Raw genomic sequence first — 18347 nt, forward strand, 5'->3', positions numbered from 1 at the left:
CAGCTCGGTGTGTAAAACTCTGAACTGTCGCTCTCTGTCCCTCATCTTCCATTTATCCAAGATAAATGTTGGGCTGCAAAGTGGCACTTGATTCCAAAGAGTCATCGCTCGACTGCTGTTACCGTGGAGATGGGACCAGGAATGTGCGGTGGGACAAAGTGGATTCTAGGTTGCTAAATGAATAACACACTTTCTCCTGTTACAAGTATGTTGGACTTTCAGTCCATTAAATCTTTTTAAAGAAACATGGCGCTGCCTGCAGCACAGGATGTGCCTCATTATGTGTTAATTTACTGCCATGCTAACATTCACCACTGAACTGCATAAATAATTACAAATTTAAAAGAACATCTTCTTAAGCATATAGATTATTACATACATGCAATAAGCCTTCTTCACTGCTGTAGTTTCTTTTTAATAATCTCAAGACGGGCAAGTTTAGACTAGCAGCTAAAAACAGATAAAGCCATATCTGTGTGAGCGGAATGGTATGTTCTTAGCAACTTTGCTGTTATGTTTATTGACCTTTCAGACAAAAAATGTTGGCATCGCCCAAAATCGGAGTTGGCATTTCAGGCTGTTTAAAGATCGGTAAAGATCCAGAAAATGTCAATCAATGAGAACAAATGCATTCACATTTTGCGTTTGCATTTTATTGTTTTGTTCTGTAACAAAAGATTTTCAATTAGTCCAAAGCTTTTTAGTCATCTTCACAAGCAGTAATAATAATACTGGGTGGTTGAGCTCAACTTTCAAGGTGGACTCAACTTTTCCTCTTTCCACCCTGCTGCTTCATTTTAAGAGTAATCGTTTATTGATAACAACAATTATCACTGATAATTGTTCTGTCACAAACAATTATCAGTGATAATAATTAGTAAAACATGGTTGGATTGTCCAATCTATATAGTCAACAGGTTCATCTGCAAATTTGACATGTTTGATTAACATATTTAGCTTTCTTCCATAAGACAGAAGCAATAATTGAAACACCAGCTCTAAAATTAACTAAATAACAGGCTCTACATTTATTAAATACGCACAGAAAACAAAGTACAAATTTAAAAACTTGTCTCTATAATTACAATTTTGGGGCTGTGTTGAAATGATTGATTCCTGTCATTGCTGCAGCAATAAGTATGTTGGCAGCAATCTGCAGATGTCAAACCTCTCAGTTTTAAAATGTTTCATAATACTGGTGTTGTTAGTACTTTGGGGATTTTCTGTGTTTTGTGCACAGATTGGTTGATGGATTGGACATAATGAATTATTCTTCTGAGAAAATACATAATTGTATGGCGTTGGTGGAAAGGTTACATTTCATGTAATGCAATGATAATAGAGACGGATATTTATAGAGAAACAAATCAATAAAGACTGCTCTATGCAGTTAGAGACATCAGTGCTGGGAGTGAAAAAAATCCTCAGAAAATAACATAACTGAGATGTTCTTGTTACCAGTGGAACACATTACAAGAAGACAAAATCTTATAAAGTATTTTTGGTTTAGTTTCTACTGCAAATATCTTGGTGCACTTAAAATTAGACACAACTAACAAGTAACTTTTCAGCAAAGTATAAGAGCTTGTTTTAGTAAATAATTTCTTAATATTCATAAAAAACGGAAAAGCTCTACTGGCAAATTATTTCACTATAGCAAGACATTTTTTTTCATAAAAAAAATAATCTGCCAGTGGATTTAGTACTGTTTAAAAATCAATATTAAGCAATTATTCACTAAAAACAAGCTCATAATAGTTACTCCTAAGTTAGTTTTGTCTTATTTCAAGTATGTTAAACTGTTTGCATTAAAAGTTAAACAGAAACACTTAAGAGTTTGTGATTTTTGCATACAGGCAGGCATGCAGGCAGTTTTCAGGGCTCCGGGGCGTACAGTTAAAGCCGCTATAAAATATGGCAGTGATTTTCTGTTACTCAGGCTTTTTCTTTCCAAAGCACACTTACCAGGGTTCCATTAACAATGAAAGCTTTGTGTTTGCAACTAAATCTCAAACGCTATCTCAAGTGGCATTAAAGACATTCTTTATTATGGAAAATCTTTTCAGTCATTTTATTTCAGATGTCCATCAATTCTTTTCTTTTTTTTAAATCTTGGCTTACTTAAATCGACAAACTAATAATCATCATGCTCTTGTGGGATTATATATTTCAGAATTTCCATGACTGTCCATATAAAGAACTTGTACTGGCCCCAACTGGTTTATGAACCCCCGAAGACTTGCCACACTCGATACTTTTCTAAAAAAAAAAAACAAACCAAAAAAAACCCACATTGCTATAAGCTAGCTGCTGACAGCCGGTTTTTGTCACATTGAACAGCGCCTGGTCATGCATGAAGTAGAAATGGCTGACTGATTCTAAAGGCTGTAGTACTTTGTCTGGTATGTAGAGAGAGATTTGAGAGACAGGGTTTTATACGTCTCTTCATCATCTGTCAGATTATGTCTGACCAATCCCAATATTCTGACCTTTGTTTGCCCTGCAAACGGACCAGACTAACTCATGCCAGTCATGTTACTCACATAAACGCTGCTTATGGTGCAGTAATGTCCAGCAGTTCAGGTTTGCTAACGGAGCATTTGATCTGCTTAGTGTAGCTTCAGTATAAAGTCAAAAATCTAATAAATGATTGCTAACCTGTTGACTGAATCTGCCACTGAACAGAAGAGGGAGGGAATAAGTAGGCTTAATTGAGAGAGAATCCCATGGCTCACTGGCCACTTGGTATGAAAGTTTCATCAGATCAGCACCTTCAGGAAGAGAGGAGGGATGACTGATCAGGTTTGTTCTGGACGGAGGATGAAATGAGAGAAAAATCTGGATGGAAAAGCGCTTATAAGCAAGTCTTAAAAAATTTGAATTTTATCTTCACTAAAATGTTCTGCAGTCATATCTACTCTTAAAAAATGTCATTTGATGGAGTCAGATGTGCTAAATTTGTTAAAGTCGGTCTTCCTTAACAAGGACAGAAAGTTGTTTACTTCTGTTTTGCAAGTTACTTGAAGTATTTTCTCTCTCACTAATACCTGGCATACACTATGCCACGTCTGTGTTTCCATTGACCACATATTGGTCCAATTTGGCATTTCAAAAATAAATTTGCTTTATGAAAACGACAATTTCAAGAAAATTAGTTTTTTGATCAAACGTTTTGGTGTCAAGATGTGGTGGTTCTTTAGGACATGTCGAAGTAGTTTTATTTTTCGAATCACACGAGTCACATGATCAACGAGACGTTGCCACTGGCGCAAACCATGAAGAAGAAGTCAGCAGGAAGCTATTGGGGGATGATGGCTCGCATGTCTTTTAACGACTCGTCATGTGATCAAACTCAAGCGTAACTTTAATTGCATTTCTTATTTAATAAAAACACAATTGCGAAACAGATGTTTTCCTTTTTTACATTGACAACATTGACAACATTTTGCATTCGTTTGTAATGAAAACACAGCTGATCTGATATGCTGGAGTTTCCTTAACTCTTTCCAACTAACTTAGAGCTTGTTTTTAGTGAATAATTGCCTAATATTGACGTCAATGACTTTTTCTCCTTTGTCAATGGACCACTTTAAATCAGGAAATGATTGTTTTTTAAGATCCCGTCGCCTCCTTGATATTACTAGACAGGATCTGGTTACATGATTATTTGATTCTGCAGTCGTAGAATTGGACCTGATTGTGAGGTTAAGTGAAAGTAAACCACTTAATCACAGATCATTTGTGATTTAACAAAGAGGCACATTTACTTTAACATGGCGTCAGATGATGGCTCGAAAGCTTTGTAGTTTTTCAGATTTTGGTTGTGTCGTGTTCACCTTGCGTGATGAACCAAAGCATTTAAGAGAGACATAAAAGCAAGAAAAGAAGAAATGTGTAGGAGGATATAGAGGGGAATTGACGGCATATCCGCTCTAACTTGGGCCTACATTATGAAACACGATTTAGAGAAAATCCCGATCAGGCGGGATTTTTGGCCTCAGTACAACTAAGGTGGCGTACACATGGAAACCATCGTGTTAATATGCAAATGTTCTTTTGCCTCAACATTTAGTTGACAAAGAAAGGATGATAATGTTTCAAAAATAATTCCAGCTTAGACAATTCACTAAGTTACCATTTTCCTACCTTTGACCTGACCTTTGACCCCAAGCCCACAGTTTTACTGTCTTTGTAGACAGAGACTTTTGTATACATATATAAAAAAAGGGTGGAATGACATTAGGAAAGCACAATTTATTAAACCTACTAATGAATGTTGCAGGATGACGATATTCTCCTTGAAGCAATGAGATGCTAACGTTTAAATCAGACGGGGTGAAAAAGTGAACCCATCCAAGTGACCAAATATTTTATTGGCAGGCAGGATTTTATTGGACAGGATAATAGCTGACCTAATACCTCTTTCAAGCAACTCTTTGTGATTATTCACACATTGATTGCACTGACGGTTGTGACTAAATATATTGTGCAGCTTTAATTGAAATGATGTTGTGATTTGGAGTAAGCCTTTCATAGTGAGCAATAAATCGATGATTTGCATGATTGAAATTAGAATGGTCATTTCCATTTGGTTAACAGTCATTAAAGAGACGCTCCGCTTTAATTTAATTTTTAAAAAGCAGGCATTTGAGAAATGTTGCAAACATTTGACACCCATTATGAAGTAGTCAGTTTGCCCGTTTTCTCTGTCTAAGCTGAATGATTATTGTTACTTAAAATGCAATTTTGGTACCTGATACTTCAAAATACATTTTAATTATTGCTGTTTCAGTTGTTTTTTTTTTATTTATTTGTTTCAATTTGGATATTTAAAATGTTTTCCTATTCCAGTGTTAAAGATAATTTAGAACTCTTTGACAGGATGTTTGCTTTAATATGCCATTATTGTTATTATTATTAGTTGAAAATGATTTCAAAATGACAATATCATTATTTATTGCAATCATTTCTTAAATGTAAGCAAATATGTTGTGATGAACTTCAGAGAAGGTCAGTTCTATGTGAATAAGTCCTAAAATAATCACATTAAAATAGCTTTCCCTTAAGTGTAAAGTCATTGCTTTAGATGACATTTTTCATAGTTAACATCACAGAAGAATCTTGGAACATTCTTCAGATCCTTCAGTTTTTCACCCATGTTAGGTATTTGCTGGTTTCAAATCCTTAAAACTCAGATATGGCCTGCAGAGATCTAGGAACTTTGGAGTGATGTGAAAATCAAGCTTCAGGGTAATAAGAAGCTAAGTTTAGGAGCCATTCTATTGCACTAGGCTCAACAACGAGGTAGAGGAATTTGAAACATTTTGCCAAGGCTTTGGGAAAGGAGTTGGGGGGGGCGCGATACTGAGAGTTTATGCAAGCATGTGAGCTGGAGGCCTGAGAGGGCACAGGAATGTGGGGTAGAGGTGAGCAAAATGAACCGACGTGGCTCAAAGAAAGCTCGTTTACCGTCTTAAGCTCCTCAGTGAGCTGAGAGCTACACGTCCTCTTATGTCTTGCAGGTCAGGAACTCACTCCGATTTAATATTGCACTTAGGATGTACTAAATTTTTTATTTTTCTTTACTGTGCAGCTCCTGATATTTAATAAGCAAAGAAAGGAAAGTGCCTTATTCAAAACAAATAGCGGTGCATTAAAATAATAGACTGTTGAGTTTTTATTGAATAAACTGCAGTCTGTGAACACACAGTCGTAAAATACCTGCTGGTCCTGATAGTTGAAAAATCTGCTGGCTGTCTGAGGTCTCAGCGGCACAGCCACTGCGCTCAAGTAGCTTTGAAGAACAAAGCCAGAGGGAAAAGAAAAGAGAAGGGAAAAAAAGCGGAAGGCAGTCTTGGCAGAGGCTTTTGCGTGGCCTGTTTCTTTTTCCTTGTGGCCTTAGGGCAGGTTTTGTTCATGCCTTACTGGGTAGGTTAGTATATGGGAAGGGTGTGACAACTAAATTCTAAAGATTCATCTTTCATCCTCTTTGTTAAAGACTGTTCCCCCCAGAAGGAGTTGCGGATAGATTTCCATATGTGCTTTTTCCTTCATTTTTTTACACCATTAAGTACATGTGAACAAGAAAGAAATCTTAGGCTCCCTAAAAAAAATTGTAATCAGATGACTAAAGTCACCTTCTAATTGTTGGAAGTTCAGGATTAAGCAATCATTTGTATTTTGACCTTTTGTATCAAAACTGATCTGTTGTAAAAGTAGAAATATTTCAATAACAATGTATGTCACTGAAATCGTTAAGCTCACAAGTTAATTGTACTCACTAATCCAAATTCACATCTTCACCTGATAAGATTTTTTTTCATAATTTTTCTATTTACGTCTTTTTTATTAACATATAAACTGACATTTTTATGTTTATGTTGGACTCCATTTAAAGTTCTGTCTTACTTCAAATGCTGTTTAACCATCATCACATTATTATCAACCTTGAGTAGCTAAACCAGGATTGGACACGTCAAAACATATTCTGTGACAGCTAGTTCTAGCCTACATTCCTAAATGACATCATACCCTATGCAGTTGCTCTGTCAACTGATCTCCAGCTTGATCTTGACAGTTTACCAGCTGACAATAATACTTTCCAGTGTGGAAGTTGCTATGGTGGAAACAAGACTCAATGTCAGCTATTTTCATTGTCAAGAGGAGGATGGAGAAAACAAAAATGTCAGAAGCTACAAAGGAATCATTGTTTTCTGTGAAGCTCAGGTCAGCTTTTTCTAGGGAAAACATGATGACTGTTAGCCATAATTCAGTCACTCATTAACTGTTTTAAATGTCAGTAAGCATGGGTCAAAGACATATATATATCTATATATATATATATATATATATATATATATATATATATATATATATATATAATATATATATATATATATATATTAGTAATTATATATATATATAATTACTAAACTATAGTACACTATTATCTTCTAGACTACAGTAGTCGTCCTGCTTTTTATATATATATATATGCTATTTGTAAATAGCAAATTACAATGTAAGAACCAAAGTGTCAGCAGCTTATCTCTCACAAGTCTTTGCTTTTCTTATAAAGGGTGTAGATCCAAATATGAGGTTACAGTGTTAAGATATGAGTCACATGCCATATAATTACTAAACTATAGTACACTATTATCTTCCAGACTACAGTAGTCGTCCTGCTTTTTAAATCTTTTTTTGTTTTAAGGTGGATTGATGTTTATTTAATTATAAAAATGATGGTTTTCTTAATTAGAATTAGATAGAGTTTAAAAGCTCATGAAAAGTGTTAAAGGAATGCATGAGCGACACCAGAGCTTTAAGAAAACGTCGTGTACAGAGTCCTCTCATTTACATGCTTGTGCTGGTGCTTCCTATCGTTGCCATTTCTTTTTTGTTTTGAGCTGACTCTTTTTGCCTGGCTACATTTTTGTCTTGCATCCCTTTGTTGAGAGAACTGCAATGATGACTGATGATGAGATAGGATCCCAGGACTAAATGCAAGGAAGATAAAGTAAAGCAGCGATGTAAAATAAATGAGCCTTATTCCCCTCATGAGATAAGTTTCAGCATTTTGTGAGATGTCATGTGGAGTATATCTCTTTAAAAATATCCGTTACCCACGGCTTAAAGTTTGTGTGCATCACATTTCATTTCCGTAAGTTGCAGTGAGCAAACAAAGGCTGAAGCACAATTGAGATACTCTTTGTAAGCTATCGGAAATGTGTTTTTATGGTCTTCTGGAGGCTCCTTATCTAAGCCACCAGTGACTGGAAAGGTCCTAATGGACACAAGCCAGCAACTGAAATTGAAAAACACATATCTGCTAATAATACTCTCCCATAGCAGGATTCATTTTATTAGCCTCAGATAACAGCTCACTCAAACACAATCATAAATTTCTTTTGCAATTTATGGAGGTTATTCAAGTGCTTTGACTAACAAAGGCCTTTAAAGGAACACTGACAGGGCTTCCATTGTCCTGCAGATATAATAGAAATTTTATTATGCTTTTATGACTGTACTTTGTGTTTGTTGAAAAAAATGGGGGCCGTCAAGTGTAATGTTATCTGGGTAATAAACTGTTGTAATAATAGTGATAGTTTTTCAGTAATTTAAGAGCTATGCATGCAGTGCTGCATTTCCCAAGGAGGGAAAATAACTTAATAAATTTATCAGTTTAACCTCTGCGGATGGTTATGGTAAGTCAGACGTAACTTACCGGAACTTTATATATATATATATAAAATTTAAAAAAAATTCCCTTCTCACCCACCGCGGGTGGTTCTTATCCTCTGAACTCGGGTCCTCTACCAGAGGCCTGGGAGCTTGAGGGTCCTGCAGTATCTTGGCTGTGTCAAGAACTGCACATTTCTGGACAGAGATGTCTGATTTTGTTCCTGGGATCTGTTGTAGACATTGCTCCAGTTTGGGGGTGACTGCCCCGAGGGCCCCAATGACCACAGGCACCACTGTGGTCTTCACCTTCCAGGCCCTCTCCAGTTCCTCCCTGAGGCCCTGGTATCGCTCCAGTTTCTCGTGCTCCTTTTTCCTGATGTTGCAGGAAAAATAAATTACTCCAGTTTCATATTATCAACCGTAGAAGCAAATTCTGAGAAATGTCCTCTTGTCTTTTCTACACCTACTCACACTTATCCATCCCCATGCTAGCATGTGCCTGCTGAGTACCTGATGAGTGCTTCCCCAAGTGGAGCCGGACAGAGATAAAAAGCACAAAAGTAAAAGCAAATTCACTAACGTGAACTTTGCTTTTAGCTTTTCCAAAAGAAAGATCAACAGTCCACTTTAACTGTGCTGGTCACATTCAAACATCTCTCTCCGTTGATTGAGAGTCAGTGACAGCTATAAGATCAGTAATGTGTGGCATCCGTCAAGCACATAGCCGTCCAGTTCTGTGTCACATATGTTTCTTTCATGTCGGAGGAACTGCTCATTCAGCAGTGCATTCAGCCATTGTCATCCCATACCACTTATATGTGTGTTTGAAAGCTCTTTTGTTTGCTCAGCTGAAGGTTGAAGACCCTTCCTGGCAGGGAAATGTAAACAGGAGGGCAATGACTGGTAGTTGTTAATTTGCCACCTTGACATGTTGCAGGAAAGGGTGCGTTAATGAATAAATTCCTTTTCATTTGAAGAACCACCGTTTTTTCTATTTTGTGTATTGCTGAAAATAAGCACTAGAAATACGTGATACTGATACGATACAAACTCCAAAGATTATTCATTCTTTGTTTGTCTTTATGCCCTAGGTGTCATTCGAACGCAAGAACTGCTGGATCATGAGACGACCCCACACTACTGGCTCACGGTCTACGCGATGGATCGTGGTGTGGTGCCCCTCTCAGCTTTTGTTGAGGTTTACATAGATGTACAGGACGTCAACGACAATGCACCGCAGACCTCTGAACCTGTCTACTACCCGTCTGTCATGGAGAACTCCCCAAAAGACGTGTCGATCATCCAGATTAACGCAGCTGATCCTGATTCGAAGGCCAGTGACAGGCTCAGCTACAAGATCACCAGTGGGAATCCACAAGGCTTCTTTGCCATCAACACCAAAACCGGTAAGACTTTTGGAAAAATTAAGACTATTGTTCACCAGTGGTTGCTGTCCCTTGCCGCAGGAAGCTACCTCCATTCTTTAGCCAGCTACTGATGTGTTTAAAAGTTAGCGGCCAGCGCAGGAAAATGAGACTATTTACTTGCGTTAGTTTTGGAGAGTCTAGTGCAGGGGTGTTGAACTCCAATCCTCAAGGGCAGGTGTCCTTGAGGATTGAGGACACTTTGAGATATGTCTCTGCTGCACCACACCTGAATAGAATAATTTGGTCATTAGCAAGTCTCTGGAGAACTGATCTACACAAGGAGGAGGTAATTCAGCCATTTCATTCCAGTGCGTTGTACCTGTGGCACAACTAAAAACTGCAGTACAGCAGCCCTTGAGGACTCGAGTTTGACACCTGTGGTCTAGTGGACTAGCATACGTAGGCTCACCCACAGGATTACTTTCTTCCTCTGCTAGCCCAGATAAGATAATGCTAACATTGGGTAAGCTGGTGTTAGCATTGGCTACCTCCTTGTGACAGCAGACTGTATCCGTGCCAAAGCCAGCTACTGATCTGATTAATAACAGGCTGGCACTGTTTACTAAGTGGCCTGGGTTAGCAAATGAGAAGGAGAGTGCTTAGTTGCGTTAGCTTTTGAAAGGCTGGTGACGAGCATCGATTGTTAGCTATCTGCTGACACAGAAGCTGCAATTGAGAGCTAACTTCAGCTCCGTGTTATACAATATGTTTACACATATTGCATGACAAACATTTTTTATGACAAACCTAGATTCGTGGATGATTGGTGTACGCGTGCTGGTAGCCAGCCTATTGAACACTAGGTGCACAGTAAGTCGGCACATTAGTGGTGAGACAGCACCATGCTCTCAGTGTCAGCTTGTAGACTCATAGTCATGGTTTTATGGAATCTGGGGTAAAGACGTGAAAAGCAGACATTTCCAAGAATCCATGTACATGTGGTTTAATTTATTAATAACTACACTATCTTAAACTACAAATGTCACATCTCCTAATTTCTGTGTCAGTGGGCGTATCATCACTTGAGATGTCCACAAATAAAATGAATCTGAAATAGCTCTTCAGCATCTTTAAAGATCTTGAATGCAGCGGACATAATGAGCTCTTGACTGTGTGTGACATGGATCACAACTACGGGCGACAGGCATCAGTCAAGCTGCTGATTGTTTGCGTTTAAAACTTTGTGCCATCTGAGCAGTGTATTTTTACCCACAACAAGAGTGGGCTGAGCCGTGGGTGGATTTTTTCACTCTGCCACTCTAAAGTGTGTTCTCACAAGGTTCTGTGGAAGTGATGTCACTATTAATATTTCAATGAGTTCTTTTAAAGCAGATCAGGCTACTTGTGTTTTGTGATAGAGCAGGAAAAAGAGCTCTTGATAGATGGAAAGTGAGGCTTCATGTACGGACAGACTTCTCTGATTTTTAAAGCTATGGAGAAGATTTGTAATTTATTAAGACTACTGGCTAGTTTAGAAAACATTAGCCTTTCCTGCCTAACCCAAAGTAGAATTGATATGATACATTAAGTGTCACAATGTCTCATAAACCCACCTGATTTACCTTTGTATTGACTTAAAAGTTGGGCTGAAAAGAAGACTTCTATCTCTATCTCAGATTATTTATGAAAAGAAAACAGATTAATCGGAATTATTAACAATTACATTTAAAAGTTATCAAACCTACAGTCAAGAATCAAGTTTACAACGCTCTAAAAAATTGTATTTTACTGTGAATTAGAAATGTTTTTTTTTTTTTACATTGCATAAACCAGCTCATGCTACTGATTCAATGAAACAAAAGTGAACAAATAAACTAAATCTACACACAACTTATCAACTACAAAACAATAAAGTTCTATCAATCAAAACTGACTCTTGGAATATAAAGTTCATAGTCTCTCAAAACCCTTAAAGTTACAAGTAAGGCCAAATGTATTAATTATTGATCTTTTAATTTCACCAGCACATTTCTGCTGACTGGAAGTAAGATTATGGCTTTTGGCATGGCCCAGCCAGACTCCTGACCTGAATCTGACAGTTTTTTGCGCTATTTAAATCAGTCTTGAAATACATGAACAGAATACTTTATTCTACAGATTTATTGTGTTTACTAGTTCTTACATTCAACACTCAATGTGCATTTACAAGAAATAAAAATGAAAAATCTGGGTGAAGTAAAATTTTTCCAATTTCTTCTACGTTACAAACATAATAGCTACAAACTACTTACGGTTAAAGTATTTTTGACTGCAAAAATAGAAAATTTTACTTGTCATCTTCATAAAGAGACTAAGCATTTGCATGTACTTCAAATTGTTCAAGGTTTAATTTGGGTATACCTTTTCAGGCGTTTTTGGAGATTTAGGGGGCGAGTGTTAAGGAGTTAAAAACCAAAGATAAATCATCTACCGTAAATACAAGTGTAGAAAGCTGCTCACATTTTTTTTATTGATTATCCACCCATCCATTATCATACACACTTAAAATATTAGAGTTGCCAGGGGTGCTGGTGCCTTTCTCCAAGTATGGGGTCCAATGGATTCAGTGTTGTTAAAAACAAAGATAACTTTACTCAACATTAGAAAACTTGGCAGAAACCTAACAAATTTGGAAGACCAAAACACATATTTCCTCAGTAGCAAGAACTTCTTAGGAAGACTTCACGAGGAACTCTTCAGCCAATTAGAAGTGGTGGTGCATTTAAAAAAAAAAAAAGTTTGACCACAAAATCTGCACTTCTTTCACATCCACTCAGAGAATCAACTGTATGTGGCTGCAAAGTATAAACAGCAACCTTCATAACTGTAGTAGTGTTTGTTATATAAGCAAAGCGGCTTGGCAGTTTGGAAGGTCAAAAAAACATGGATTCTTTTCAGATTCTCTTTTAAGAGACGCTCTAAAGGCTAATCCAAAGCTTCCAGTGGGGTTAAATCTGAAGTGGGCAGGAGGACAAAGAGGCTGCGCAGATAAAGGTAAACAAAATTACGAGCTGTGTGCTGCAGCCCATTTGGTTGAATACAGCTGATCAGGAAGCTGAAAGAAGGAGGGGTGTGTGTGGAGGAGTGGGGGGTTGCAGAGCAGAGCAGCAGTTGCTCCAGTTTGTCCTCGCTGATGTGTGTGGTCTTGTTTCTCAAGGTAGTCACATCAACAAGCTGGAGTTATTTTTGTTGGAAATGGCGATGGGAATTTTCGGACCAAATAAGGATTCATTATTTAAGTTACCTCCCAAAACAGACTTGCAGAGATTCTGCACTCTCGACTGACAGGCAGGGAGAAAAAAATAAATAAATAAATAAAATAAAGAATAAAGAGAGTGAGGACTTTCCAGTTTGCACATATGGTTTGTGTTCTGTCTGCATGCATAAAAAAGCTCAGCTTAAGCATGCTGATAAAAGTAATAAATGTATATATCTGCTAAAAAAAAAAGCAATTTCAAAGCTTTTGAGAAACATTTTCAGGTTTTTCTGTTTATATTGAGAACAACACAGGATAAAATGAGATTATGGCATGAACAATTATTGACTCATAACTATCCACAGATAGATCCATTGTGTTTGGATTTCTTTGTTAGTGCTAACAGATTTTCAAAAACCATCACTTATTCAGCAGTCAGATGAAGGTTCCTACCCCACATATAGCTTTCAGATTATGCAATGAAGTCCCTGTTCACTTCCACCGTAGGCAAAATCTCTTTACAGTGAAAATTTTAAATCTACTAAATCTTTTATGACTGTCAGAGGAGCTCGCTGAACAAAGGAAAAAAGAAAACATAACATAGAAGCAGAAGGATAACGCCTATTCATGCATGTCAAAGCATGTTTAAACTTTTATCAGCGGGATTCCAGCGATGCTCACAGCAAGTTTGACTAACGCTGGTTCACAGAGAAGAAGCCTCACCAAATCACTGCTCTCTCTGAGATTTAGTTCTTTTTTTTTTTTTTTTTTTTTTTTTTTTTTTTTTTTTTTTTTTTTTTTTTTTTTTGCGAGTCTGCTGCATGGAGCAGAGTGTTGGAAAACTAAAGAAGACAGTAACAAGTGCGAGATTTACTTTACAACAGGAATTTAGAGACAAAGCTTTTTCACGTTTAGTCACCTTATTTGTAAAGGTTGCTGGGCTGTGTGCAACTTAATCTCAGTAGAAGTAAAGATGTTCTGTGAAGCCTTGCTAGTTAACATCAGAGAACAAACTTCACCATGACGACCATGGAGTACGCTAGTGTTAACTTCTAAAACTGAATGTCTCCTAGCAACCCGACCAACATCTGAACACGGTGGAGGCAGCATCATGCTGTGGGTAAGCTGTAATGTCTGCTGGGAAGTGAAAGGCGATCAGAGCTATCGTTCAATGGTTTTATCAAAAGAGTTAGAAGGTCTAGTTAAAGTGCAGGCTTTGACTTTTATCTGTTGTGTTGCTGCTGATTCTCTGAATTTCTCCACTGAGGGACAAATTAAGGAGCCTGTGGTTCTGTTCTGTTCTGTTCTGTCCCGTTCTGTTCCTACTCCTGTGGCAGGAAACTCGTCATCCACTGTGACTGAACTTAAATCTGGTATATAAGGCTGCATTTAAAGCTGGTAGCGACAGCTGCAGTTTTGTTGACAGGTGCCTCTCCAAAGTAATGACTCAAGAAAGCTGAATTCAGATGCACATGATAATTTTCAGCTACTTGTAAAAGGCAGATTGCAAACCACACATCCTGTTCCTCCACTTCACAATTACTTGTCTTTAGAGACAATCCCCCCCCAAAATGGGGATATGAATACTTTTGCAAGGCACACTGTGGACTCACTTCTCCCACAAAACAGGGAATGATTACAATCATTTTTAAAAATGAATTTAAATCTGGGGTATTAAGCAACGTAAAAATAGTCCCAACACTTCCCCACATCATAAAGTCTATGAAGCAATCTCGCCGCATATTACGCGTTTATTTATTTATTTTTTCTTTTGGAAAAGATTTAAATTTACTACATGCGTCTCTGTAATTACACCTTCTAAATTTGCATTGAAGGCACAGGCAGTGTCCTGGCACATCTACAAAGGGGAGGGAAAAAGGAAAAAAACATGCAGGGCTGTGTTTTTGTGCGGCTTCTCAAACTTCATAGACCTGTGTTCCAAGCTAAATAGATCTATCATGGGCTATGGTCTGCTGCTGCCGGCTCTGCCCTCCCATATATACATCACAAGCACTTCACGCCTTGGGTGGTGCTGGTCAGTCTTTTTTTTTTTTTTTTTTTGTATTTTTCCTTGCAGATTCACTAAAGCCTTGTATAAAAGTCTTTCTTTTTGCCAAGCCCCCTAAATCTATTTTGTCATCTCAGTGCAAGCCCAGTTTATCGGCCATTTTTGCTGCCACCATCGTTGGAAAATGCAGAACAAACCATCTTGATGTAACCTCGCTCCTAAAAGAATCCTAAAGGGGAAGAAAGCCTGAGCTTCACCGGGAGAAAATGATCCCTGTTGGCTGCATTAATTAGCTTTTCTGTATCAGTTCCAGATAGTCGAATCTGAATATTGTGCCAGTCTCACTTTTCAAAAGATGAATCAGTGCTGATTCTTTTCCTCACGTCTTATCCCCTCGAACAGTTGTTTTCAACTTTGACTGAACGCCTCAGGACCAATGTTGTTATAGTTCACTAAAAGTCACACATTTAAGAAAACATTTCTGTGAAATCCAATTAATAAAAACAGTGATTAATGGAGAAAAACTGTGGCTAACTGGAACTATATTGTGCATTTATAGAACCACCTAAACCATACTCCGATTGTAGATATAACACCCTTCATTTTCGTGTTTATGAATCTTTTTCTTTTTGAACTCATGTGACATCGACACAAATAGTTTAAGTCATCCACTGGCAAATTACTTCACTTCGTGTCAGTCTACAAAATGGCAACAGCAAAAGTTGGGGGAAAAAAAAACAACCTTTTGCTGCTGCAAACTTTTTAAATTTGTTTATCAACAATAATTTTAATAATTTCTTTGGAAAATGGTATCTTCTGTTCAGAAGTAAACATAATCACAATATGTGACTTTCTGAATTCTGCATATAAAAATTAACCAAAGTGTGACAAAATGAAAACTACTACTGTAATTACGAAATAAAGCTCAAACTATAATGAAAAAACAAAACTCTTCTAACCCTGCTAAGGAGAACTGAAACCAGTATCTTGTCAGTTTATTTGTCTCAGTGGGATCTGGGAAAAATAAACTGATTTGTTTCTCAGTGGTTGTTTGGACGGAGATTCAAAGGAAGATTTAACACTTGGGGGCTGAACGTAGAACAAAACACAAAAAAACTTTCAGATGGCCAGCCCGCTTTCTGTCGACTTTTATTTTCTCTTCAGGCCAACATGTCAGCATTCCGAGCTTTCCGGGGTTGTTCAGGCAGGTTTTCCACCTTCCTTCTGTGGGAGAGTGAGCAGCGTTCGTTACCCGGTGAATCATTTCCTGCCTCCTCTGAAATGCCTGTGCTCTGCAACAGACTTTGACCCAAGGTTTTATGCCAATGCACACATCTGTGTTAAGATGGAGTGCCTGTGCAGAACAAGCAGTCAGAATCAACATCCACCCCCCCTCCCCCACACACACACACACACAGCAGGAAGCTTACATTACCTGAGCAGAGGAGTTAAAGCAGTAGCAAAGATTTTTACGATATGTCTCCATCACGCTTAAAGCTCATTATGCTACTTCCTGTTATTGCTATACAACCTCTACATAAAGCATTTGGACTACTTATATCTACCCTAATAGCTCCATTATTGACTGTTTCTAATAGATTATCACCATTTAAAGGTAAGAAGGACTTTTTCTGGATGTTCAGATATCTGATCAGATACGAGTTCTTATCAGCTGAGCCTGATGGTCTGACGACAGCGATAAGCCTTCAGTCTAAGGTGAGGTTTTCATCGGCACCAACCAGAAATCTCATGTCTGCATGTCATAAATTTAATTAATTTAACTCCTAGTCAAAACAAAAAGTGTACATACACTATATAAAAGGCATTTTTTTCACACTGTCTGATGTGAAATCAGAATAAGCGTTCCTATTTTACGCCAATTGCGATTACAATCTTTTTTATATATATATTTGCTAAGTGCCAGAATAATGGGACAGATTTTTTTAAAGGCAATTTTTATTACATGTACATTTCATTATTATTTGGTACCATTGACCTTAAACTGCTTGACTCGGGATAGCCCTTTTGGGTTTCCTTCTACAAGCTTGTGCAGGAGAAAACACACACATTGTGGTCTTATCGGTGGTTTAACAAAGCAGTGCCACTGTCAGGGGAAGGGAGATAGGAAAGGCATACTTCCAACAACTTCCTGGTGTTTCCGGTAATTTGACAGCAACAGCTTTTCACTGCTCTCTGGAGACATTTGGTTGCTGCTAGTGGCCTTTATTCATCTGTTGCTCAGCAGGAGAAAGGGAAAGGCCAGATCTGTATCCTGCACTGTTTTACCACTGAGCCACATGGTACCCAAGTTGTTACTAATTTACCCAGTATTTTAGATTTTCCACATAGTGTCATTTTTTTTTTAGCACAATCAAGTATGTTACGTTCACATTTTATAAAAATGCTGAACATATCAAATATGACTTAGAGTGCGTGAGTGGGTCGTTCCTGGGCATTATTGGCAAGACCATCCTGCTTGCTCTGATTGGTTGTTTTTGGTTTGTACTTAGAGAAGACAGAGGAGCTCCACTTTTTTCACAGATTATCTGTCTTACACTATACTGTCATACATGGTGTTATGTACCGTGGGCACATTATAATTATTTTGTATTTTTCTTTAATAGTTTTGTATTGACTTTAGTTGAATGATTTTGTGTTGAATATACTTTAGAGCAGGGGTTTTCAAAGTATGAAAGGGTGAGCCCCCCCCTCCAAGGAGCACAATGCCTGCTGCGCCCCCCTCTCCCCCACCGCCCACCACACACACACCCCCACACACACACACACACAAACAAATGCAACTACAAAACACCTTCTAATTGCTTTTATTTTAGAACCATCTCATCTTTTAAAATGACACTTTATCTGAATGAAATTTAACACACGAACATTTTAAAGCATTTCCTCCCATTTTAATTATTTTATCAGGGCCTTTGTATGGTAAATACGCCCTTTTTTCATTTTTCTAATGATAAGAATAACCCCAAACTCATTTTTCAACCGTTTTCTCAAACAAACGTTACATCTGAGATTCTGAGTTTAATGTTTGAGATACCAACAGTGTTTTCACATCTTAACAAAAACATTTTGATCAAATCTTTGGAACACATCTGTAAATGTTGCACATTTCCTTGAAATTAAAAATAAATCAAAAACCTAAACAGTTGCAAAATTGTGGAGCTCTTTTTGTGGCTCATCTAAACAATTTAAACAAACAATTTATCTCGAGCTAAAAGAGCGTGCAGTATGAAAGAGCGGAGGCTTACAAAAGAAAAAACATTTACGCACGCTATGCACACCCCTTTTTTTCTACCACGGTCCTGAATTATGTGTAAGTCATTTTATTTATGATTTTAACTAAATTGGCAACGTGGCAACACATTAGCAACATTACTGTTCAGCTCACCTTCGTTTTAGTGGGAACAATGTGCTTGTGCTTTTGATGCGCAAATCCGGTTAATGCGGGGTTGCACTGTGGAGCGGTATAACCGCAGATCATTTTCAACAAGCAGCCCTGACCGGGATTTGCTTTTTATCATTGCGCGTGCGGAAAACC

At 37.7% G+C, this 18347-nt stretch overlaps 1 protein-coding gene across 7 annotated transcripts in view; it reads left to right on the plus strand.

The window, feature by feature from the left end:
- fat1a (FAT atypical cadherin 1a) overlaps positions 1-18347 on the plus strand; it is a 90437-nt gene that overhangs the window by 11934 nt on the left and 60156 nt on the right. For all 7 annotated transcript variants that reach the window (XR_008607820.1, XM_055056351.1, XM_055056346.1 and 4 more), the window contains exon 3: positions 9273-9587. Coding sequence is in view for 6 of the 7 variants with exons in the window: in XM_055056351.1 (XP_054912326.1) it covers positions 9273-9587 (315 nt within the window). In the remaining variant the exon portion in view is untranslated. The remainder of the gene's footprint in view (positions 1-9272; positions 9588-18347) is intronic.

This window comes from Poeciliopsis prolifica, unplaced genomic scaffold (assembly GCF_027474105.1).
Source record: "Poeciliopsis prolifica strain line A6 unplaced genomic scaffold, Auburn_PproV2 SCAFFOLD045, whole genome shotgun sequence".
Classification (NCBI taxonomy): domain Eukaryota; kingdom Metazoa; phylum Chordata; class Actinopteri; order Cyprinodontiformes; family Poeciliidae; genus Poeciliopsis; species Poeciliopsis prolifica.